Source organism: Cantharellus anzutake, assembly GCF_015039405.1.
Source record: "Cantharellus anzutake strain C23 chromosome Unknown EI90scaffold_7, whole genome shotgun sequence".
Taxonomy (NCBI): Eukaryota; Fungi; Basidiomycota; class Agaricomycetes; order Cantharellales; family Hydnaceae; genus Cantharellus; species Cantharellus anzutake.
Window position 1 is genome coordinate 1,373,108 of NW_024066957.1, and position 25,233 is coordinate 1,398,340.

A 25,233-nucleotide genomic window follows, 5' to 3' on the forward strand; every position below is an offset into this window, starting at 1 on the left:
AAGGATGCGTGAAACTGAATTTTGCGAATAGACAAACACCGTGCACACGAGGGTTAAGAACAGAACACTTGAGCTGCCAGGGAAGGGGTGGGGTCTCTAATGACAGGTGGAATCCATTGCAACGGATCCACCTCCAATCCACCTGGAGAATTTGACCTGACCTAGTATTTGAGTGTTCATTCAGAGCTGATGAGGTGGTGTACAAGATCTGTTACGATGGAGATGTAGACCATGGGGATTGAACTGCGCTTTCAATACCTGAGTTTTTCACGGCCTCAATAGTTAGCAACTTGTCCTCCTTTTCAGTTTCGGCATCTCCCTGCGCGCCTGAGTTTCCTCATTCGGGGTCGTCGAGGTGCTACAAAAAATCTACTGCTATAAGTGCGAGACATAGTGCTAGCGAAGGAAGGTTTGATGGCATCAGTGAGATGATTTGCCTTGACTCAGGCATTTGAACCGAAGCTGATTGCGCAAGCCCCGCAGATTCACGCCTTACCCGTAGAAGTTATCTCACATATTTTTGTTCTCAGCGTCCAAGCCCATGGCACGAACCCTCTTCAGCCCTCTCATATTGATGGAAGATTGCGTGGAATTGCTCTCTCGACGAACATGTGGGATGGGATGTTCGTATACCAGGAACCGCGTGATTTGGGGTGGCTTTCTTCCTTGGCTGCAGCAACCAGCCCAAGGGCCATTGGCCTCGTCATTGAAGTATCACAGAAGGCTTTGTTGACAGAGGAGGCTGGCATGGGTCTCTCCGCTTTCATGCAACCTAATGCACATCGCATCGGGAAATTGCACATTACAACGGGTTTTGACGACACAGAATACGGGAACACACTTCATCCTAGCTTATTGCGAGAAGCCCCAGGGGTGTCTCTTTTTCTTTCTATTTTCGAACTCCCACTTCCGAACTTATCTTCTATCCATATTGACCTTGGTTTCACTGTGCGAATCCCCCAGTTATTTGGAGGGCCCACATGCAATTCCCTGCGTAGTATTGAGATGCATCATGCATCTTTGGAACGAGTAGAATTCTGGAAGAAGGGATTTCTTCTGGAGTGTCTCACTCTGGATGTTGATGCTCTTGAAGCCTGGAATGGTTCTTTGCATCAAATCTTATCGCTTCAGTCGACGCTCCAGGAACTGCACCTTACACTGCCTAGTAGTTACACTCATAGGGGCACGGAGGCCCTTCATTTCCCCAACCTGAAGTTGTTCCGCTTCACAGCAATTTCCTACATTTTGCTGACAACATTGACGATGCCTGCACTTCAGTGTCTCTATCTCAAGCCTTTTGACCTCGATGAAGCTAACCCCGAGAATATGGAGGAAATAGCCGCTTTGAAAACCTTTTTGTCTTTACACGCTTCGACACTCAAGGCTTTACACTATATGCCAATTAACCCAGACGTAGGGATGACAGGGGCGAGGCTTCGGGTTGTGGATTTGAAACCTTTGATTCTTCCCGCTCTTAGCACTGCCGTACTTTTGGTCTATGGACAGTTTAGTTATAGCTTTCGCGCTATGCATTATCCCAACCTTGAGGAATTGAATGTCGAGGTTGTGGGTGAAACTCCATCATCCTATCTCTTTGACTTTCTGGAAAGGAATGCGAATATGTTACGATCCTTGCATATCAACGGCTCGTACCCTTGGTACATCAAGTCGCCTATTCTCCGGGCGTCTTCAGAGGCGGCTTTACTTCCCACAGCTGCAGGACTTCGTTTCCAAATCTGCTTGCGGCGACGAGATATTTGGTCTTGTTGGATCTGCCCCGCAACTTCGAGATGTGCATTTGAGTGGGGAGACTCTCCAAGGAGTTGAGGATACATCCAGCATCACGGTGTGTATGAAACTCTCTTCCGGCATTGATGCTCTCTCTGTTGACCGTCTAGACGAATTTTAGCACGAACTTGAACTCCCTAGTTTGGAGACATTGACTCTCGCACAATTCTCACAGCATATATGCCGCCTATCCGCTCCATCCTTGACGACGTTTAATCTATTCGCCCTCTGCCCACTCGAGCGACGAACGGGGTGGCTTGAACGTGACGTTCTGCATCGGGCACATGATGGCGTAACGAGATTCATGACCAATCATGCTGATACTATAAGGACACTGACTCTGCTGGATCCGGTGGGGGGCCTGAAGCCTACGATTTGTTTCCCACGACTCGTTCGCGCGTCCATATGTTCGGATAATCCAATATTGGGATGCACAACCGCCCCGAATGTGGAAATTCTTGAGCTCCTTCCTGCGTCGTATGCATTTGGCCCTCCAGACCTTGATGAGTGGAAAAGTGCCAAGGTTCTCATTTTGGGGGAGCCGTTCCTCCGTGCGCACGGTTTCGATTCACTCCTCCAGTTACGCGTTCACGTTCCGTCCCATAAGAGAATGGAGGCACAACTTCTAGACATTTTGGCAAGACCTCGGTCTGTCGACAACTTGACGTGGTTCTGTCCAAAGCTCAGAATTTTTGAAATCTTCGTGTTCCAATTTGGCGAACTGATAGGCCTTAGTTGGCCTGGAAGATTACCGGTGGAGCCTGAATTTGACAAGAGCAGCTACCACCCCTCGATGACATCCACAACGGATCTTTATCGAACGGATTGGGAAGGCACCGAGGACTGGGAAGAAAGCGACTTGGACTTACATTCTGAGGATCTTGAACAGGATTCTGGGGGAATCATACCGCTCAACGAGGATGAAGAAGCGGAGAGAGCGGTGGCTACGACAGATGGTCTCCATTTAGATACAGAAATGCGAGCTGCGTGGTCGGACGTCCTTTCCTCGCCTACTTCTGTGCACGGACCCGATGACCCGCCGAGATCGTCGCGGAGTTCCTCATCGGCCCATGATACCTCATCTGCCGTGCTCGACTGGGATTTGATCAGAACGGTTGTAGAGGGGAAATTAAATGGCAACTGCAGTTCCATCTCGAAACTTGTTGTGAAACGGGGTCGTTTTGTCACCCAGGACCTGGCACCCCCAGACGATTTGAGGGAATGGTTTGAGAGCCTTCCCGAACTCGAATTTGTGGTGGACGAATGAGACGTCTCTCAATTTGTACAAAGTATCCGAACCTGTAGAATCACCTGTGTCAAGGGTTATGGCCGAATGAGCTCAGTCTGCTGCTGCTGGTGTCAGTCACCGCTACTGCTCAAGGCTCTGTTCGTGCGCGCTCGACAACTGCAAGGGTTGGTAGTTCCCACCCGGCCTCATTTCAACGCTTTGCGATATCCTTCTGCTTGTCATGGGCCCGGGAAAATGACTAACACTTGATTTGCGAGCTCTATTCATCGGAAGTCTGTAGGGTCACTCCCCTTCTGACTTGCAAGGTCCGTCTCTCAAAAGCACCGGGCTGATTCGGAGTCTTATCTGCACATGCTTGAGCGTTTGATATGAATATTTATCCATTTTGGGCTTGAGCACGGCGGCATAGGAGTTGGTTTGCCCGCGTTACGCTCGTTATAAAGGAATTGGAACATTTTATGTACATTGGCTATCAAAGGCTAAATCCCTCATGCGATCATTAAGTCCTTTCCCTTGACGCGGGGTAGCCTCAAGTGTGTGATAACGTCTTCTTTGCGAATAGCGAAGAAGCACGTTACGACTTTTGCCATGCCATGTGCCTTGGGGAATTCAGCTTCGGTTTAGGAGTGTCCATTTTCATCCCTTCTACAATGGCGCCACGATGCCCGACCATTGCCCTCGCATCATAGGGCCTGGGTACGGACCCAGTTATTATATTATTCAATAAACAGGTCTGATTATTGCTATGCCTCCGCACGTAGCCCTCCTGGGGCTGTATGTTCATCACTATCCCTCCTGTGAGCGGCTGTTCAAGGCGGTTAAAGTTCCGTCCGGCCCCGGGTCATCGGGCCCCGCTTAGTTGGACGCTACGCATAAGCGCCCTCGGTGATTCGGCGACCTGCCTCAACAACTGTTACAGCAAAGCTCGGGAGGTAACTTTTAGGCGAGCGGGGCCGCCTTCGATTTCCTAAATCGTCCTCGCCTATTCGTTCATTCAAAAACGTCAATTACCAAATCGGCGTCCTTGGATCTGATCTGTTACATAGAGTAGTTGTACCAGCTTACTAGAGAATTACAAGCTACGTCAATGTCCTCTTGATGAGTGTCATACATAGGAACGTCGCACGACAATGATTATGACCCCTCGGGTATGTAGCGGCCCCGGCGTTTCTCACATCTCGAGGCGCTTGATTTGGCTAACAGTGGCGCTAGGGGGGTTATAAATCCCGTGAGCAGACCGGAGTTGGATTTACATCCAATCCCCTCGCCCTTTCCCATCTCCCAGCGGTCATCGATCAGAAATATATCTGCATCGCCCTGGTTTGAAGCGAGATTGCTAAAGGACGGCTATCGGCTATCTTCAATGCATGCCTTTTGGCGAAAGTACCGCTTGATTGAGTGATAATGGGTAGAAAGGCTTGGCCCTTGATGGTAACTGTTGTTGGCTTGGACCTATCTATGTCCTAGATCGCATCCCTGGCAGGTTCGAAACGTTTCCAAGGGGCGAATACTAACTGGCGCTAACTATGATTCGAAGGGGATAATCCATTTCCAAGCACATGGCTGATCTGGCTTCGAAAGTGAATGGTGAACTAGAACAGAGCTAACCGGCAATGCCCCGAAGGGTACTATACCTTCGTTGCGTCCAACGATAATGGATCATGGGGCTGGGGTCATGAGAAGTTGGGGGGGAGGATGATTGACGCTCGGTTATGTCCGTTGAGGCATTTGGGCCGGCAGGGTCATACAAACATCGCGGTCCATTGCGCGCGCAAACTAGCGGAATTTATGAACGGAAATGCACTGCAGGGAGCGCTACGACTACGGCGTTAAACTTTTGCTTTATGGGGTAGTACGCCGTCTCAATGTGCTACGGACTGCAGCCCTGGTTCTATAGCGCGTTGAGCCTATAACGCCGCTCGATGCGTGAGAAATGCGTGATTTCAACTACTAGCTGTGGTTTCACAGAATTGGTTACCATAGAAGTCGAGCTTGGACTTTGAACGTGAATCAATTCCTTGACGCTATCCAATCGGGATGGAGAATCGAGATTTCCGTCAGTTCAAATGCAAAGCTTCCCAACTTGTGTAAAACCGCTGGTTTCATTCGGTAATTCCCGGATCTCATGCTCGAACAGGGCAAGGCCCGCGCGTTACTAGTTGTCACACCCAATATTTAGGGTTGGGGGGGCACAGAGTCACAACAGAATCCCCCTTGTCAAAACCCCCCCTCCACTGCCAAGGTCTCTTTGTTTCTACTGCAAAATATGACTTCCTTTCATGTTTTCCACGCCTTTCTCCGCGAAGACAATGGCCCCAACCCGCCCCAACTCGTTGCTACAAAGGACAAGAATGGCTGCTGGATTTGCAGGTTCCGCAAGAAGACCTGCAAGAAATACGGCGAGACAGACCCAGAATACGATCCGGCTGACCATCGCTGCTACGATTGCAAGAAATTCAACATTTCTTGCTGCGGCCAAGGAGTAGAGCGCCCTTCCGTACGTTCTTAATGTGCCTATCCCCTCCCTTGCCTTACGTTGTCGTTTGCCAGGGCCCTCAAATCTGCACCACTGTGCGCGCAAAGACCCGCGAATGGATTTCGCTCAAGTTAAATAGGCGCCCTGGTGTTCCCCCACTCGACCTCTCTTATCTCTGGCCCGAGCAATCGGAGGCTTCGTCATCCCTTCCGACGCCTCCACCTGAGAACATTGACTACTTCTCCGAGTCCACTGTATCCAGTGGATACTTTACCTCTCTTGAGTCTCCCGACCAGTCCGCTGTCGAGCTCTCTACTGTTGAGCCCTACAACCCCCTCTTCGGCGCGACCCTTCTCACCCCTCTTCCGGAGTACGGTGATGGCTTACACCCCTCCGAGTACGGTGATGGCTTCACACCCCCTCCCGAGTACGATACCTCTCTATCTGACGTGCCTCCCTTGTCGTTTCCTACTTTGGAGACCTCGCAATCCTTCGCAACGTCGCCCTCGACCTCTATCCCTGCCACCTTCTCTCAATTACAGTCCGGACAACCCCTCTCCGCTACTCCTGATCCATCCATTGAAGTTGTCTCTCCAGTCTTTCCAGGGACTGAGTATGCTCTGGAGAGTAACTACTGGACCTCGATCCAGCAAGATGTGCAATCGTATTTGCAATCTTTGGGTATACCGCACGTCGATGCGTCTGGGACTTGTCCTCCGGTCTATGATTCGAACTTGGGCTCCGAAGGAGGCAGGCCTTACTCTATTACTTCCGGTTTGTTACCTATATAATCCTTCACCTCTTGTCTCACTCGGGTCTTGCAGATTACCATATGACTTCGCACACACATCCAGCTGAGAACACCGTTCCAGAATTATCTTCATACTCGGGTCTTGCAGACTACCCTCTGACTTCGTACACACCTCCAGCTGAGAGCGCCATTCCAGAATTATCCTCATACCCAAGTTCCGCTACCTCCAGTCCCGAGAGTGAACCTATCTCGGAATTTGGACTACCAACCCCCTCTTCCTTTTGGTATGGCCCCAAGTGCGTATTTCCATTTCGTATTGAACCATTTGGTTAACGCGGTCGTGCCACAGCAGCTTAACTGTTCGGTGAAACCCGCTATCTGGATTGTTGCAAGTGCTCTGTCCTTGCACGGCCCCTGGAAAATCCCAACTTCCTTCTCTCCAGGAAGGTTCGACGCAAACTACTCCACACCTTGGGGAATTTGGCCCCTTGCTATTATTGCTTTATGTATTGCGTACGACGGACTGACCCGGTTGTATTTTTGTGCTTTGGTTTTGGTGACAAAGGCAAGCATTTTCGTCATTCCGATTGTTGACACCTCATGCGTGGCAATCTTGTTCCCCCGCCTAGCCTAGTCTAGCCTAGCCTAGCCTCGTCTAGTCTCGCCTAGCCTCGTCTAGTCTCGCCTAGCCTAGCCTAGTCTCGTCTAGTCTCGTCTCGTCTCGTCTCGTCTAGTCCAGTCTAGTCCAGTCTAGTCTATTCTCTACTGACCGCAAGTGTCACTCGCTGGAATACAGGTAAGTTACCAGCGGGTGCACTTGCCCTCCGATTCTAGGACATTTCCGAGGCAAGTCAATCGAGTGCTTACATCGGTGAAAACTAATTGCTCATGTGGTCTTCATTAGAGTGCTAGGGCAGCACTACAGTGGATAGTCACCGGTGCGAAGTCATTCCACTGCCTCCAATACTACTTACATCTTTGCAGGCGATCGGATTGGCATTGTCTAGTCCGGTCCAGTCTAGTCTAGTCCAGTCTAGTCCAGTCTAGTCTAGTCAGTCTCGTCTAGTCTCGTCTCGTCTCGTCTCGCCTAGTCTAGTCCATTTTTGCACTGTCCTTTGGCGTGAGAAGGCGTGTGATATTGATTTAACTAGCAAGGGAAGAGCGTGAGAAGTGAACTGAACTTGAAGGTGAAGCGTGAAGTTGGTACAGCTAATCGTCTAGCCTAGCCTAGTCTAGCCTAGTCTAGTCCGTCTAGTCTCGTCTCGTCTCGTCTCGTCTCGTCTCGTCTCGCCTAGTCTAGTCTAGTCTATGATTTTTTAACAGATTCGCAACCATTCGATCCATCTCGAAAGTGAGCCACGAGCCACTGTCCGAACACTCAGGTATGCAACCGCCTGCCTCGTTAGCCGAGCTATCAGACCCTGATGCCCTTGTCACGTTAGACGCAATCGCAACCCGGAAGGCCATCAATTATCAGAGACCTGCGCAACACGACATCAACGCTTCCACTTGCCCTTCCGAGGGTGCCAAGTTGTCCCCACCGCCCTTTACTGCAAGTACTAACAGCGAAGAGACCCTCTTACCGGATACCTGGATTGATGGAGCAAACTTTGACGACTGTTATTTTGCCTTGTCTCGCTTACTTGTCCTCCGTCCCAGACCTGCCCGAACCCCTCCCAATTCCCCAATTCCTCTTGTGCCTCGTTTGTGATGTCGTTTCGTTCTATGTAGTTACTCCTTGATTATTATCTCACTTTGTCACAGATCGCACGCACTTTGGGGCGGACGAGCGTAAGTATCCCTTATGCTTGGTTACATTGCTGATACTATCCGTTAGTTCGACTGCTCAACGACTCAACGACTGCGATCGTCTGCAAGTTTCTCATCGTCCACACTGAACCAATCCTCTATTTCTGTCTTTTGTGCTTTCCTGCCTCTTCTACTCCATTTCCCCTTTACTGTGAGAGTAATTCGTTTCAACGTGTTTTGTGCCTTTGAGACGGGACATGCATTCTTGTTTGTTGTGAGGGTCGGGATGCTAGGTAATGCGCTTGTTCGCTGCTGACCAATGTCGATCGGCCAGTTTTTTTTTTCTTTTTTCAAGGTGAGTTCATTACATGCGTCCTGCTTCCCTTGTTAACGGCACTCTTTCTTTTCTTAAAGGCCATCTCCCTGTTGGGAACCGGATTGCTAAATAGGACTCCTTCAGCAGCCACGACACGCCTGGTTAGTTTTCCAACACTCGACAAAACGTTAGAAATCTGACGTTCGTGTATGCAGAGGATCTGTTTCGTCCGCGAAGACCAACCGTTGACAACCACACCGGATGTAGATAAGGATGTAGCCGTTGATTGAAGGCCAGATCGAGGAACTTGGGATGAGCGGTGTGTCCACGTGGCGCCCTCCATATTCTTAACCCCTCATTTTCGCTAGTAGGAATGTTGCGTCAGATGAGCCTCACATCATCGTGCGCTCCTGGACGATAACGACGCTAGCACGTCCGATAACGGAAGGAACTCGTGCGCAATCCCACGTTGCTCTTATCCGACAATGGGATTATGGAACCAGGTTGGGGTTGGAGCATATATATGGTTAGGCGCGTCGGATCGCTTTGTCGAGATGAAATTTGGTTGCGATGAACATGTCTATTTCGAGCCCTGGGTTGTTCGCTCGTGTACATGTGATGATTATGTACTTGTGGGTCAATCCATCCTGAAAGTGGGATAACCGTCCCCTTTCCTCCTGCCGATGCGCGGAAGGCTCATTAGGACCTACCACAAAGTTCTAGAAGTTGAATTTCACTTTGCTGTTTGCTGCAATTAATGCAGGCCTACGCACCAGCAGCGAAAGGCGCAGACCTGGCTATCGATCATTCATGATCGAGATGGACAGACTCGCGAGAAATGGCTGCTGCGCTGACCTTGCTGCTTGCGACCAGACTCTGCATCCACATAATATACGATTCCTATCCCATTGTTCACATGCACGTACATGATTTAATATTTATTCTGTAGATCTAGATCGCGAACTCAGCTTCATGTCAGTAAACTATATATTTGACAATGTACCCAGCTAGATTGCACTATCGTGCTCTCACTTCAGTATCACATTGGTGTGAGATGAACAAAATGCGAGATATTACGTTTAGGTCAAGTGCATAGTGCACAAGGCCAAAGCAATCAAAGTGAGTATCAAAGCGTGTAAGGCACGGCAATTGAACGAAGAAAATAGAATTCTGGCCACACCACCTTGATCCCACAGTGGCTGAAAGCCACTCTAAGCACCCTAAGAAGCTGTTGAATTTTCGACATATTCTTCTATCTTTGGGGGCATTCTAAAACAATCGGTGACCCAATATTTCTGCTGGGCAGGAGGACATTGCTTGCCATAGCGGCAAGCGTTCCTTCCTTGGAAGACTTGCTCTTCCTCCAGAACTCCAGGATTGGGGGTTCATCGGGAAGGGAAGAGCATGTGAGGGTCTGGGACGGTTCCGGACCCGGAGAGGATGATAGGAGCCTGTGACGGCTCAGGACTTGTTGAAGCGCTGCGCGCTTGAGGTCTACAGGTGCCAGACTACCGTCAACCCGGTATGAAACCGGTTGAGAGGTGGTCATTTAGACCATCTCTAACATCTCGGAGTGACAGAAAATGTAACAGCCCCAGAGGAAATCGAAACACAGTGCGCTTCCGCGAGTTGACAGTCCGCAGGCGCCAGGCCAGGCTGCCATCAAGTTGGTCTGGAACCGACACAGGACGTATCACCTGCGTCGTCCCTAGGCGTACAGATGACGCTTGTTGCCCAGGAACAGTGGTAGGGACCACTGGACAGTTTGACCTGGAAAAGATCAAGTGCGCGGGTGCCCAGTGAGCTGGCACCCAGCCTGGGCTGGTAACGTTCCCACTTAGGACCGGTGGGGAAGTGGCCGTAGAAACCGCCAGAAAGGGTAGGGGCTATGGATCTGACAACTGCAGAGAAAGTCGAAGCACAGCGCGCTTCGGCCAACTGGCACTCAGCAGATGGTGAGGTAGTCTGTAGATGGCCAGTTGCGTCTGGACCTGAAGGCGTTAGGAAAAGGAGCAACGTGACATTACGGACGAGAGGCAGTGAGAGGGTGGGAAAACGCTGAGGAATACCTGGCTGGAAAGTGACCTTGCAAGCAAGGCAACTGATCCTGGGGCAGCGTTTGTCATCATGCTGCAATCAGCATGTGAAGTCACCCACAGCCCGCGGGTGCGGCCGAGGCGAGGCGTTACGATACTACGCAGCTCCTAAGCCATAATCGACTTCACGGGCCCGCTTTTTGACAATCGCCGCCGCCGCTTGCTCCCCTAAATTGGTCTGGTCATTCATTCCGTAGAGCATCATTTTACTAGCGTGGTTACCAGCCAGAAAATCGCGCAATACAGCAAGTGCAAAAAATCGACGCCCAATTGGATGAATGTCGTGCAGTCATTATAATCATTGATTATTCACAAATGCAGAAAATAAATGATGATCGACTGCAGTTCTAAATAGATGATCAATGACTGATCGACCATCATCAATCTGTTGCGTTTGTTTTCACTTGCTGTAATTACGTTACTCTTTCATCGGCCATCAGAACTTCGTGTGACGATGGCCAGGCACAATCGGCCACCTCAATTCCTCCAATATTCCCCCACGTTGTCGGTGTGTCGGATTTGGCCAAGAGCCATCGTCAGTAGCATGTCTTCCCCGTCCACCGATTAGGGACGTATTCGCGTCACCTAGGTCTGATCATCTTTTCGCGCGCCATGATCGCTGAAAGATGCCTATGATCTTTTTACGCGGGCCGGGCGTTTAGCGCTAGCGTCTTATGTATATCTAAGGCCTGTGGAGTCGCCCGAGTCAAGTACCCCCCTAGCGAAGTCAGTCTACTTTTTGCCTCGCAAGTTATGGCTGCTTCCGCTGCATCCTTCTCTGTTTTCCCTTCTTCTTCCACCAAGAACAACGGCTCGAACTCGCCTCAACTTGTTGCTGCCAAAGCAGGATGGGTGCTGGATTTGTAGGTTTCGCAAAACAGCATGCAAAAGTTACGCCAAAACGGACCCGGCATACAACCCGAGTGACCCCCGCTGCTACGACTGTCAGAGGTTCAATATTGTCTGTTGTGGTTACGGAGAAGACCGCCCCTCGGTACGCTTTGACATGCCTATTCCCTCCCACAACCCCTCCTCAAGTTATAGCTTTCAAGGGCCCTGGTATCCGCAAGATCGTAACCGCGAGGACCCGCGAATGGATTTCATTCGAGCCGAACAGACAGCCTGGTGAACCCCCCCTTAACCTATCCGACCTTTGGCCTGAAAAAACAGTGGTTTCGTCATCTCCTCCTCTACTCCAACCCGAATCCTCTGACCGTATTTCTGAGTTCATCACGCCCAACACCTGCTTTATATCTCCTGGATCCCAAAGTGCTGAGCCCTTGTCTGGCGCGCCCGTTTTCACGCCTCACGCTGAGGCCCGGACCGTCTTCCCCATCTCCCCTCCGGTGCACACGGCTGTCGCGTCCAGCATGCCACCCCCATCGCTTCATGTGGAGACTACTCAGGCCCCCTCCACTCTCCCAGCCCCATACTCACAGTTACAGTTTGGACAACCTCTATCGGTTCCTCCGCCGGCGCCCAAACCATCTCTTCCAGTTAATACCGTCACCCCGCCGCTCTTTCGCTTGGATTCTGTTCCGACTGGACTAGAGATTAACTCCTGGCCCCCGTCAACTTCTTTCTTCTCTCAGCAAGAAGAAGATGCGGCTCTTCAGCAACTCCTAGAACCAGCATTCATCGATTCCCCTGTTCCAGTTTATGATTCGAATCCCACTATTGGTTCGTTGTCCATATGTTGTTATCCTAGCCCCGATCTCACCGGGGTCCCGCAGACTACAATAGCATCCCGCACACTCTATCCGCGTACTCCGTTCCGGAGTCATCGTCTCGCATCAATGTTACAACTTTCACTCGTCAGGACGGGATCATCTCAGAGTTTGGTCCATCAGCTCCACCTGCAGATCTTCAGCCCTATTGGGGGAACACTAGGTGTGCATTACCACTCCAGGCCACGCCATTCATCTGATGCGGTGCTCCGCAACAGCTTCGCTTTTCGTGAATGACGTTCTCTTTCTCTTGGTTATCAATTCTCTTTATCTTTAAGAAGGCCTAACACTCGCTACGCCTGGTAGCTTGGCCATCTATCTGCCATGATGTATGCCGTATGATGAGCCGGCCCATCTTGTACGCTTGCATTTTATGATTTGATTATGGTAACAAAGGCAAGCATTCTCACTGTTACGATCGTTGACATCTTATCCCTGGCCACTCTGTGGCACGATTTTGTCCCCCCGCCTAGTCTAGTCTAGCCTAGCCTAGTCTCGTCTAGTCTCGTCTAGTCTCGTCTAGTCCAGTCTCGCCTCGTCTAGTCTAGTCTAGTCTAGTCTCGTCTAGCCTACTAGGTTTCCCCAAGGTGTCACTCAACGAGGCTGCCGAGGTGAGTTGGCAGAGAGTGGCATCTATACTCCGGTTCTAGCGGTTTTCGAAGGTAAATTATTTACGTGCCGACGACGACGAAAACCAATTAATCACATTGTTCTTCACGCTACATCTAGGCAGTCGCTGGTACGAGGTCCATTCCTAGCTCCAATACTACTTACATCTTTTCAGGCGATCAAGTTGGTATTATCTGGCCTCGTCTAGTCTACGTCCTTTGACCTTTACCCTAAGCCAGAAGCCGTGTAATTTTGGTTTTTACTGGTAGAAGGGAAGAGTATGAAGTAAATTGGGTGAAGCCTGGAGTTGGGCTGATACAAGATTTGCGCTAATCCCAATGAATCGTCACATTTCATTCCTTTAATCGCATAGTCTAATTCAATCTATCATTTTTTTCGCAGATTAACTTTTTGATCCATTTCAAATGTCAGCTCAGGCTGCCCTGGACAGTCAGGTACGGAGGAGACCTGCCTCAGGCTCATTAGCTTGATTACCAGATGCTAACGCCTTTGTCAGGAATTGCTACTCGGGAGGCCGTCAATTGTCAAGGATCTAGTCCCTTCCTTTGTCTGCATTGCCATTTACCGCGAGTTCTTACTAGCAAAGAGTCCCTCTTACCTAGCTCTTATCGGACATGTGGATCGGAGCAAACAACATCATTGTTCTATCTTGCCTATTTCTTTCTTTGCCTGTCTCGCCCCCGATATCTGAGTTCCTCACTCTTGCACTTCATATAAAGTGTCGCACTGTCCTATGCAGTTAATCAATCCTTGATTGTTTCTTCCTTCTATCGTAGATCGCACCTGGGGGCAGACGAGCGTAAGCATTCCTTATGCTTATTACATTGCTAACGCTATTCATTAGGAGGTGAGTCCAACTGCTCAACAATTGCAAACGTCTGCAGATTTTGCAATCATCGCAACCCTGAAACAATCCTCTACACCCGGCTCTGTATTGTTCGTACTTCCCTGTCTTCTTCTGCCACATCTCCCCTTATTGTGTGTGATCCAATTCAGCCCATCCGTACATCTTGTGGTGAAACGGCACATGCATCGTTGTTTGTTGTGGGCACTCACTACTGACCAGACGTCCCGTCTGTTGGTTGCCTTCTCAAGGTGAGTTCACTATACGCGCCCGGCACCCTACTTCCCACACTCATGTTACTCTTTGTAAGGGCCACCTCCCTGTGTGAACCTGGATAGGCCGAGAATATGATGCGTGTTGACCATGTGGTTGTTGTTCGTTTTATTCTGGGAGTTGTATGTCGCGATAGTGGCCTAAATGACTATGAGGCGGGCACGAGCGAAGGGCTTTGGTGCAAAGTAACAAGATATAATATACCCGTTCTGCCCACGTCCAAGTAGAGGCCGGATCATACTCCACTGGCGAACCCCCAATTTGAGCATGCGGTACTTGTTGGTCGAGCACCTACCAAGGAAGAGGCATGATTTCGAATCCCACTCTCATTGCCAATGATTATGGCATTGGGGTGTCAGCTTGTTAGATCTCTCATAGTTCTGTGATCAAAAATTAGTCCTGGGACGAAGAGTAGTGAAAATTCGGATCTTTCCAGATTGAGAGAAGTTGAATGTTTCCCAAGAGATAAGCATCCAGAGTCAAGACCCACTAGTATTACGTCATTCATCTATAACGACACTCCGAAGACTAAGGTGATTGTGGAGATAACGACCGCTGGACCTAGATCCATCGACTCGGATGGTGCTGCCACCACTTCCAGACCCTCACAGCCCGAGGTGAAAACTGAGTGAGGGCAATGAGGACAACAAGGACAGATCGACGCCAGTCCCACGTTCACCACTTGGGCTGCTGGATGGTGTTGAGATCCCAGAGTCACGCAGAACCTTTCGTGCACCCTCATAGAGGATGTGTGCGTGTGTCCGCTATCGAGCCCTCTTGAGCCCATCCTGTTCGACAGCACCTTTTCCCCTCGCTCTCCTGAGTACGAGGCCGCCCTGTTCAGCATGCCTTCCCGCTCCGGAGGCCGCGCAATCTTTCGGAGTATCGCCCTTGACCTGTATCTCTACATCCTCTCAGCCACAGTCCGGGCGGCCCCTGTCGACATCCAGACCCTCTGATTCAGTCATCAAAATTATCCCTTACTCTTGTTCATTGATTCTGTACTGGGTATACAGTGGAGGGTTCGTTGCAGTGAGTACTCTTGTTCCATTAAGTGTACTGCATTCCTGCATTCCTGCATTTTAGGCAACCGTTTGATGTCCCAGTGGCACCACCTGCATGTTGTCATTACCAACCCTCAGCCGACCGTTTGATGTTCGCCGTGTTTCTTGATCCACGTTTCCTTGAGAGAAAGATCATCTTGTCTACGTAGGCATGCAATTCGGGGACACGAGTTGTTTGCTGTGACTTTTGGCTACAAATTTGCCAGTAATTAATCTAAGAGGAATCTTCTGCACGTGTGCATGTGGTGTCCACCACTGTCTCCTGATACCCAAGACGTGTCCCCGTGTCTCTCTGTAATAGGCTTAGACTCTTGCGAGGTGTTACGCTGAGCTCCTCGGTCGACCCGGTCGGGTTTCTATCACTTCACAAGGGTGTGGCCTGGCATTTGAGTTCCTCAAGGAATGATCTCTCACAGGGGTTTATTCATGAGACCAGCGGTACAAGAGACACCCACCAGCGGGGACCCACGAGCAGTGTTCTCAACCATTCGTGATCCTGGAATCGCTTCGTCAGCAATAACTTGAGTCCACTCTGGGAGTGCGAAATGCGTGCAGCATCCGTGGGCGCGGATCACAGTAGCCCTATGACCCCTTACTATAGACGCTGGTCACCTGCCTATGGCCCCCTCCTTTCACGGAAGCGTCAGCGAGGATACAACGAATATGAGCACATGCGGACGCGCTCGCACGTGGGCCAACGAGCGAGGTGCACGTATTTGTCTGCAGGCTCCTGGCACTTCGGCAATACTTCCACCCGAATTTCAACTCCTGCTTTGCAGAAAAGGTGAAATCAGATCCACTCCATCTGACCGATGCGGCGGGAGCCCGTGTGTTTCCTAACCCGGTAGTACTTCTCGTAGGCTTATTTTGACGTGCCCTGGGCCTGGCTGCCTGGGACTCAAATCGTGCGCGTACGTGGCGTCTCTGGCCGCTCGGTTTACACGCTCAGGTCTCGCTGCATCACACGCAGACGCTCCCAAACAAGATCCTGTCAACCATATGTAGTTTGGGTGACTGCGGAGATCCGAGTCCCTGAAATCGAAACCGCGCTCTGTGTGCTTCCATTTGCCATCAGAGCAGTGACGAATCAAATGATCATTGCGCAAGCGCCAAAGCGAATCTTACTGCGCGTTACTTGACACTTGAGTGCCTTAGTAGAAGAACCGCTCGCTCAGTGACAGAATGTGCCGGTCGTCTCCCAGCTTCGACAATCACGGCTCCTTCGGCCGACCCCTAACCTGCTGGTCACCTGGTACGCTATACCGGACCGGGCGCTCACCAACCAGCTTGGCTTTTATATATACGTTGAGGACTGTTGAACCATTTTCAATGCACCACTAACTCAGTCATGCCTCCACCTGGGCTTCTGGTCCAAAAGGACAAACACGTGTGCTTGGAATGCCGCCTGCGGAAAGTCAAGTGCGGGGGCGTCGGAGCCTTCCTCCCAGGAGACGAGGTGCCTTGCGATGATTGTTCGCGCTTCTGTTTTAGGTGCTCGAGTCAATCAGAGCTCAAACACTCTGTATGGACCTCTCCTTCCTGTCGGCGGCATTCTGAAGCATACGAATATAGATGCTTGATATTGACCGTGCGAGGGAGCTCGCATGTCCTGTAATGACCAGCTGGATCCGCCAGCAGAGGCGCCATCAACCCACCGCCCCCTTGGATGTGGAGCAGATCCTAAGAGAACACGGGGGCGCCGAGGAGCTCCGAGGTATGTCCTCGACTACTTCACCGTTCTTCCCCCGTTTGTATCCTACGCCGTCAGTGACCACACCCTCGGGAGGTGGTTCTACCAGCCACCACGGCAAGCATCCTATCGACACTTGGAGTGGCGACTTTTCGAGCCTCGATGATGAGTCTGCTTGCGTCGTTAGGCCTCTCGAGTTCGAGATTACTCAAGACGTTTATCACAACTGGATACCATCGGCAGAAACGCAGGAGCTCTTGAACAGTCCTACTGAGTTACCACAAGACGGAAGTCAGATTTACGACTACCTAACCCCTGAGGGTTCTTTCTCGGCTTCGGACGTTCAGCAAAGCTATGCGAATGCAGGCAACGCAGGTGTGTGCCCAACTTCTCTGACCTCTAGGCATGGTAACGAAGTGATGGATTCCGGTTCAAGCCTGGTACCAACCAGGTCCCTCGTTCAATGAGGAGATCACCGATATGATCTGCTCTCCGGAATTCGACGCGCTATTGGACAGTGGTTTCATTCTGACACATCGCCAGGCCCAAACTTTGTTAGAGCTCATCACAACCGTCCGTTATCACAGTACTGACCAGTGATTTATGTAGGATCTCTGATACAGTTTCTCTCGCTGCGCCTTCAACAGGAAATGTTCTGCATGAATTTTCAACAAATTCATGTCCCTTCAACGTGTTGTGAATGATTAAATGATCACATCGATCGTTCATTTGCGGACTCGGGCTGCGGCCCTGGCTGTTGTGCGACTCAAGAGAAAAAACGAGGACATTGAGGGATATTCTTACTCGTCTAGTCTCGTCTAGTCTCGTCTAGTCTAGTCTCGTCTCGTCTCGTCTCGTCTCGTCTCGTCTCGTCTAGCCTAGCCTAGTCTATCGTCCTTTCTCTAGGTCAGATTCAGCCAGCCTCGCATCACTTCGGCAAATCGGCCCGCCTCACAGGCTCGCCATTTTGTCCTGCACCAACTGCCACTGGACCACTGGATCGGAGGTTGGGGGGTTCTTAATGTATAGGTTGTGGAATTTCAGGCCTCATGATCAAAATGGGAGGAATAAAGGTGGCATTAGGACCAATGATGGCAGGGAAGGCAAGTCAACTTCCCAAATATTCCGGCGAATCTGAAGTTAACTGTTAGGTGTCCAACGTTCGACATATCAGCCTGCAGTGGGCTATTCACTCGTACATGCTTTGGAGGCGGCCTGACGTTCTTCGAATCACTCATGCTAATTCCACATCATTCCTTAGGAACTGATGATATATATATATATGTTCGCGTTGTCCTGGACGCACATGGTTAGGCCACTGGGGCTCACCGTTGTACGATCAAAGGTGTCACAATAACGACAGGTAGAGTTAGGTACATCCACGGTATTAGAAAACAAGAGCTGACTAGCACACTGAAGAACCAGAAAAAAGGAATGAACGACAAACGCAAGTGTCCATTGAATGGCCGAGCTTCTCCGAGACAATCATGCCTCAACGTTAGACGTTTGACCCACCGGTGAACTGAGGGGCTGGCGGATACTGCTGGTAAGCCCCCATTCCATTTTGTTGTGGGGTGTGAAAATGATTTGTTTGATTGTGGTTGAACTTTTCAGAAGGCCCTCCAGCAAAGTCGGCTTGGGGGACAGGGGTTTGCCAGATGTAAGAGTTGCCGCGTTGAACCGCCTTGATGGCGTAGGTGAGGAGTAGGCCCCAGTATCCCAGGACTGGTGAAGGAAGGGCCGAAGTGGATGGTAGGAATGTAAGCATTGTGATGGTAGGATAGGCCAGACATAGCAGAAACTTACGGGGGAAGAATGCAAGGAATGCAAAGGCAGCAGCTCCCTTCGATGCTCCTCCTACAGCTGTACCGAAACAACCATAGATGCCGCGCCGCCGAAGCCCGAGTCCCGTAGGGTCCGTGATGACGGGGATCGAGCACGAGTACTGCGAGGCAAGATAGGCACCAGTTGCTGTACAGGGGGGGGGAGGCAACCTTCAGCATAGTATACAATATGTAGAAAATGCATCACAAACGCACAGAGCCACATGATCATCAGGAAGAAAACGACACCAAGGTCCACAGAAACCATTGTCAAAGCCGAATCCGTGCGAAGGATTCCGAAAGCGAGGCTGTAAAGGCAAAGATATCAGTTGGGAGTTTGCGGTCTCAGATTTGAGGTATATAACATACAGAGTACCAATGAACGCCAACGTCAACACTGAGGTGGCGACACCTAAATTGCTGGATTCAACGACTCCACTCGTTTGTGAGACAGCGTAACCATTGAGTCCTGCGAGTCGCGCCAGATGAGAAAAAAAAAGAGGCTCAAAGAGTGGAAAGCTCCTCACCAAGGCCTAAAAGTGCGCAGAACAGCACCCAGCCTAGTAATGCGGTGAGTTTTTTTTTTTGGTCCGCTTGTCTGCATAAAAATGCCGGGCGTGGGGTGAGGACGTACCAAAGATTATTGTGCGTAGAGTGTTGAATGGAATCATGTTGTTGTTGTTGTTGTTATTGTGCTAGTGAGAGTGAGCGAGAGTAAGAGTGGGAAGTGGGGAAGCTGAGAGCGAAGGGAAAGGAATGGGCTAAAAGACAGCAGTTGTTTTGCAAAAGAGAGGGAGTGTTGAGGGAGGGAGGAAGGGAGGGGAAAAGAAATTTCTGGGGTTCGACTTGAACCCTCTTCCCCTCAACTTTATACGAGAATCCGAATTTGCATTTGAACAGGAACCAGCTGAAATCCATTGAATGCATAGCAAGGCGATGCTCAGGTGCTTAAAGTGCCTAGATCAAGACACCTGAACCTGGAAAACCCCTTCGCCAAGAATTTCCCAACTGAGTACCATGTAAAAAGTCTTCACGAGTCACTGGCCGGGGGGGGAGGGAAGAGGGGGGGGGAGACATTGAAAAGCCTTTGTGAGCTTTCCAGCACCCCCAAGTTCAGAAATTCATCGCATACTTTGGGCAAAGCTGCAGGAGGATGGGTAAAAGCAGGGGTCAGGCACGTATGACAAATGCTTGGCGTAAGCATAGGTTTTTTTTAGTTAGCCCATAAGGAGCTAGCCGTGTTCCAGCGTAACGGAACGCAAGATGAGGACTTAACAGTCTTCCAACTGAGTGCACAGCAAATCGACGTTGTTTTCCTAGTCATTTGTGACACGTTTTGCACCAGAGAGCCCGTCATTCTTGCATGTGGCTGTTCAGCAACCCGGATTAGGCAAGGAGAAGCTTGGCAGGGCCACTACTCGTGAGCAACTGCTCGAGCGGGATCGCTGTTGGGCTGGATAAGTAAGCGGTTCCCTCATCTCCAAGATCAATGAGGGGATTCTGCCTTTATGACAACCCACGTGGGGCCGGGGAGGAGGGAGAGTGAACTGCCAAGCTAGGCTTCTCCAATTATCAGACGGTTTTCCAGGCAACGGGTGGCCCTTCTGCACCCCCCCCCCTCTCCCTTTCAAGCGAGGAAAAGAAAGCCACCATCAGGTTCTTAATCAAGGAAGGTACGTGTCTGAATAATGGATGATCGTTTTGTTGCAATGACCGCGCCAATCTGCGCGCCGTTGAGCTACTCACACTAGCAACTAACTCCTCAAAGCGACAAAGGCCGCACAAACAACGAGGAGTTATTTTACGAATAGAAAGGTTGATGAACGCTTATTATGAGTAAACAAGGGCTCTCGAATTTGATCTGAGCGCCGTGAAGTCGTCAATGCCGTCAATGAATGCGTTTCAACGACGTCGCTGTGCGGGGAAGATAATAGGATCAAGTTTTTTTTGACAAACGTCCTCGCTATTATTATATATCAAACCCTTAGATCTCGCTCAAATTTCAAGCCCCTTCGGTGTTTTATTGAATTGACAACGCCCAAGTCGCATGGGATTCATTATAACATGCCGAGGTCGTAACACCAGCCCCCCAACTGGGACAACGTGTTTTGAGCTGATAGAAGGTATAAAGGAGAACAATAATTAAATAAAGAAGTTCAAGAAAACGGATCTGGTAAAACCCCTCAAAAACTTGTGAAACGTGACTTGCCAACGCTACCACGACAGTACGGATTACAGCAACGTCAACATGATCAGAGCAAGAATCAAAAACTAAAAAGATCCCTGAAATCATTGAGGATCATTCATAGAACGAGTCGTGAGGCCGTTCACAATGCACATCGAACAAGCGCGCCTAGACAGGGTTGCCAGGACTTGCCCAGTGTACTGCACGTTGGGAGGGTACTGTGGTTGCTGAGGAGGATACGCGCCACCAGGGGGTGCAAGGTGGTGCTGGACGGGCTTCTCAGAGAAATCTGCTTCGGTCACAGGCGTTGTCCAGATGTTGGGGTTGCCTCTGTTCATGGCGAGGATTGAGAAGACAAGAAGAGCGAGGAAGTACGCCAGAACTGTGAGACGGAATTAGAAGGAGTCATCAAGAGAAAGAAAAAAAAAGGGATCATGCTACGTACGGGCAAAGAAAGAGAGGAAACCAAACGCAGCAGCGGCCCTGGAGCAGCCACATGGAGTGCTAACTGCTGAATCAAGACCCAAACTGTCGCATCCGGACCATTGAGAAGCAGTGTAACCGCCGACGGCTAACATAGCACGTAAGCAGACGAAGTGAGGCGACAATATGAATGCGCGTACTAAGCCATAGAACCCAAAGAACAAATACGACAGAAAGCTCAACAACGACCATTGAAATGGCAGCTCCCTGGCGGGCAAGGCTGATGCCAAGACTAACGCACAGAACAATAACATGGCGTTAGTACGTCTCTTCTTTGATCGTCTGAGCCGGCAAAGACTTACAGAGGGCCAAGTGTAGCGAAAGTAATCACAGAAACAGCGACACCAAGCGAGTTCGAGGCAGGTACGCTGGATTTCAAGGTCTCGCCGAATACGGTGATGCTCTTGTTAAACTGGAGACGACATATGCATCCGTTCCTGATTGTGTGGTGTAAGGCGAACAATGGCAGGAGGGGTCATCAAACTTACCCAGAACAATGAGGGCGAAGAGGAGGACAGCGCCTAAATGCCATGAAAACCTAGTCAACACCTTTCGAACATGGGACTAGAGACGCCCGAGCGATAACAACGATGCACCCACCAAGACACCAAGACGAAGCAATGGAATGATGTTATTCATTCTGGTCGATAAGAAATGCGATGCTAGGGAGGATGGTCGGTTGAGGGGAGGCGAGAGGACAAATGGTACGAGTTGCAGGTTGTCAAAATCCTCCCTTTATATATCTGGACAATTGGCCATTCAAAACAGCCTTCTTATTCAATAGCACAGCCAAAAAGAACGGAATAGCTTTTGTCGCGTTCGGGGCTTTCAATTACAAGTCTTCTTCGCTGGTTGGCATCCCTATACGGCGAGGGCTAAAACTTTAGTCGATCAAAATACGGCCCTCAGTACGCAGGCAAGATAGGTTTTGGCCATGACAACTTGCGGCCACAGCCGGATGCAAAAATAAATTGAGCTGTCCGCTGAACACAGCCCAGTCAATGGAATCTGAATTCCAATTCATTTTGAGGACTTGCGAGGTCAACTCAGAGGAACCCATCCTGATGTTGTGAAAGTTCCTCAGTGGCACCTAGCGCCAGATCCGAGCTTGGATCTCCAGAAAAATCCAAGTATTTCTATTTGGAAAATTTCTATCCAAGACATGCCACAAATGACAGCGCAATTAATACTCCATTCATCTTCACCGGGAATATTGCTATATCCGGTTCCTGGGCAGTAGATAACCAGCCACGAAGCCGCACTTGTCCAACGGCCGCAATGGAACACTTCCGTCGTATGTTCTCTAGCAATACTCAGTGCATAACACGGGAAACACTTGACGTCCGTGACTGCCGTTGCCGAGAGAATCAATTTTTGCCAAGGCCGTGTCATTTGCCGGGTACAATAACACAGCACGGCACTTCCCCGGTAACAGCTATTTGCCAAAAATAAACCCAGGACACGCGCGCTTAAGGAGCGTAACGAGCCCTTCGATGCCAATTCTCGACAAGTTCGGTGGATTCATCTTAGGATGTGGGTCCTGACAAAGATCAGACAAGCGCCCGATAGGAGGAACGATCAACATGATCATATGAAATTACGACTGCTTTTCCCAAAAATTCGTACCAAACGACTACCCGCTTTCGACCGCTGGCCTCAGGTATCAAATAGACAAATAGACAAACAGATTCGGTTTCAACTACGGGTGAGGTGGGGTACGTTAGCACACTCGCAAAATATACAAAGTCGTCCTGTCCCATCGCCCGTAAGTTCGCGTCGGTAAATGCATGATCGTTTCTCCCCCATACACAGATCATAAGATCGGGCTCTGTCTGAGTTATGATGGCGAGATGCCTTATGTACCGAGGGCAAAGCAAAGAACGATGATATGTACATTGATAGGAGGATATTTCCATTCAAATCATTCACATGCATGCCATTGTGCGCGTGACTGGCGATACGTGCTTTCTCGGTCAAATCAATTTCGATCGTTGGAGCACAGCCTGGCCAGGGTTTCCTTGGGGCGCGTGCAAAGTAAAAGGACTCCCGATCCCACGAGATACAGACCGGAAATGCTATTCTGATATGGCTCGTTGGCAACTGCGGGTGCTACTCGTTGTTTTTGTAGCCACCCATCACCAGTCATCAAAAGCTACCAGCTTCTAGCAAAGCGTTCCACGAACGCATGGGCAAGGTACGTGTGGCCTGATTGGGAATTTGATTAATCTGCTGATCCTGACGCTATCATTTGTCTACAACGATGCCAGTGTGTCTGTCTGATGCAATGAGGCATCCTGCCCATGTCCCCACAGAGACACAGATTAGGAAGCAAGCTGGTCATGTATCAAGAGGCCCATCTTTGCCAAATCTTTGCTAAAGTCACTAGGCTAGCTGGTCACGCGCAAGTGGGTTAGGGGCCCTCACCTTTACTATCCTGTTTCAGTATCCTCAGCCGGCTCTCTGACGCGCGCCGCGCATTGCATAATGAGTGCTACACAAACGTCTGTTCAACCTTCCAAAGCGTCAATTGAGGGCCCGGTAGTTTCCTGATTATTTGTCTCACTGGCAATCCCCGCAATATCGGTGCGCACAAGCGGTGCAACAGCCCCCCGATATTGACCCTCGATAGAACCCATAGATTGTCCCAAGATCGGCTTCACAAAAGGTGCCAGAGTCGAACACATATCTGTATAGACCTAATCCAAATTTACCACGCCGGATGGTCTTGCGAAATTACGACCCCTTCGGTCGGCAGCTAGGAAACGCCTTTGCCCCACCATCAGCCAGTTTCAAATACGATTCTATCAGTCGATAATTGCAGTGGATTTGCAAATGAGCTAGGTTATTTCGTTGCAAGATGAACAAATGACCAAATCCAAGAAAAAAGTAAAGCGTTGGCGGTTATACAGGGTTTCCAGGTGCTACTGGCGCGCTGCACATTGGGAGGGTACCGTGACCGCTGGAAGGTAGTAATGCCACCAGGATCCCGTACTTGGGGTGCATAGGAAATTTTCGCCAACAGGGGGTTCTGGATCGACAGGTTGGCTCATGTCGTCCTCCTCGAAGATTGCACGACTACTTATTTGATTAACCACGCCGGCATGGAGGTCTATACATGGGCGGCGGATCTGTGTACGATTTTTTTTTTCGTTACGACTGGGAAAAGCCCCAGCTACCAGTTTCTTTGCAGAGCGCTATATACCACAACTAACTGCACGTCTTTTATAGGAGAAGCCAAACTAAGGTTTGTCAGCGTAGCGCATGACTCATCTATTCCTTTCCGGTTTTTCTTGGCACCGGAACAAAAATCTCTTGGCATGGCTTGAGGACTATATGCATCGCGCTTGGTGACTCGGAGTCTATCTACCCTTGGCGCACACCAACCGGTGGCTTTGTGCCGTACGCGCGTAGTCGTGGCGTCTTCCTGGGCTGTCGGCCATTATCAATATACATGACTGTTGAAGTCGCTGTCGACGTCATCTGTCACCGAGAAGGGATAGATGAATGAAAAAAGCGCATTCACAGTCTTCGCATCATTCACCTCTGTCAGGCTAGAAAAGACATCACCACCAGTGACTCTCCCAGGAAAACAGCCTGCATAACAAAACTTGCGCAGAATTAGTCCATATTTTCCCGCAAGGAAATCCATAAATTAAGAATTGCCAGAGTCCCATGCCCATATGCCCCAGAAAAGTAGCCTCCAACAGCTCTCCTAGCCACTTCGCCCCATCATTCACTCCGCTCCCACGGATGTCTCCCGGAGCTTCAACATTACTCAAAAACTCTGCAAAACCGTCCGTCTTAATGAAAAGGACCCCACTTATCGAAGAAAAAAAAAAGCACCCTCTCAAATTCACGACCTCTGCAGCCATGCTAGGGACTTCCCTTCCCCCTATCCGATTCCAAAAGTGCCATTCTCGATCAGTAGTTCGATAACGCTACACTCAAGCTAGATTGACAGATGTCACGGATTCGAAACAGTAGCTCCATATTCGATGAAGGGAGAGAGCGTAGACATACTGAAACATACAAAAGGCAAACCTTGTCTTCGTAATTGTCTGAATCAATTAGAACTAGACTGCAGATGAT

At 50.0% G+C, this 25,233-nt stretch overlaps 7 protein-coding genes across 7 annotated transcripts; 5 read left to right on the plus strand and 2 right to left on the minus strand.

The window, feature by feature from the left end:
• Positions 1-504: 504 nt before the first annotated feature.
• On the plus strand, positions 505-2,034 carry EI90DRAFT_3040228 (uncharacterized protein). The gene has a single exon (XM_039059006.1). The coding sequence runs from the start codon at positions 610-612 to the stop codon at positions 1,825-1,827; it is 1,218 nt and encodes a 405-aa protein (XP_038920957.1). The 5' UTR covers positions 505-609; the 3' UTR covers positions 1,828-2,034.
• Positions 1,747-3,388, plus strand: EI90DRAFT_3040232 (uncharacterized protein). The gene is made up of 2 exons (XM_039059007.1): positions 1,747-1,894; positions 1,953-3,388. The coding sequence occupies exon 2, from the start codon at positions 2,093-2,095 to the stop codon at positions 3,053-3,055; it is 963 nt and encodes a 320-aa protein (XP_038920958.1). The 5' UTR covers positions 1,747-1,894; positions 1,953-2,092; the 3' UTR covers positions 3,056-3,388.
• A 7,745-nt stretch (positions 3,389-11,133) lies between these two features.
• Positions 11,134-12,818, plus strand: EI90DRAFT_2456606 (uncharacterized protein). The gene has a single exon (XM_039053052.1). It carries the CDS (start codon positions 11,274-11,276, stop codon positions 12,387-12,389), a length of 1,116 nt encoding a protein of 371 aa, XP_038920959.1. The 5' UTR covers positions 11,134-11,273; the 3' UTR covers positions 12,390-12,818.
• Positions 12,819-15,215: 2,397 nt separating this feature from the next.
• On the plus strand, positions 15,216-16,278 carry EI90DRAFT_2457006 (uncharacterized protein). Its single transcript, XM_039053055.1, has 4 exons — positions 15,216-15,335; positions 15,400-15,747; positions 15,824-15,874; positions 15,934-16,278. The coding sequence occupies exons 2-4, from the start codon at positions 15,509-15,511 to the stop codon at positions 16,100-16,102; spliced, it is 459 nt and encodes a 152-aa protein (XP_038920960.1). The 5' UTR covers positions 15,216-15,335; positions 15,400-15,508; the 3' UTR covers positions 16,103-16,278.
• A 142-nt stretch (positions 16,279-16,420) lies between these two features.
• Positions 16,421-17,632, plus strand: EI90DRAFT_2457020 (uncharacterized protein). Its single transcript, XM_039053056.1, has 3 exons — positions 16,421-17,028; positions 17,090-17,207; positions 17,263-17,632. Exons 1-3 carry the CDS (start codon positions 16,536-16,538, stop codon positions 17,351-17,353), a joined length of 702 nt encoding a protein of 233 aa, XP_038920961.1. The 5' UTR covers positions 16,421-16,535; the 3' UTR covers positions 17,354-17,632.
• A 519-nt stretch (positions 17,633-18,151) lies between these two features.
• Positions 18,152-19,147, minus strand: EI90DRAFT_3118176 (uncharacterized protein; the record flags this gene model as incomplete). The annotated part of the gene is made up of 5 exons (XM_039063068.1): positions 18,152-18,624; positions 18,693-18,784; positions 18,846-18,945; positions 19,004-19,036; positions 19,111-19,147. The coding sequence occupies 5 exons, from the start codon at positions 19,145-19,147 to the stop codon at positions 18,152-18,154; spliced, it is 735 nt and encodes a 244-aa protein (XP_038920962.1).
• A 1,717-nt stretch (positions 19,148-20,864) lies between these two features.
• On the minus strand, positions 20,865-21,851 carry EI90DRAFT_2456883 (uncharacterized protein). The gene is made up of 5 exons (XM_039053053.1): positions 21,633-21,851; positions 21,447-21,581; positions 21,285-21,376; positions 21,107-21,232; positions 20,865-20,991 (listed from the first exon to the last, which is right to left on the minus strand). Exons 1-5 carry the CDS (start codon positions 21,674-21,676, stop codon positions 20,960-20,962), a joined length of 429 nt encoding a protein of 142 aa, XP_038920963.1. The 5' UTR covers positions 21,677-21,851; the 3' UTR covers positions 20,865-20,959.
• Between the last annotated feature and the right edge of the window lie 3,382 nt (positions 21,852-25,233).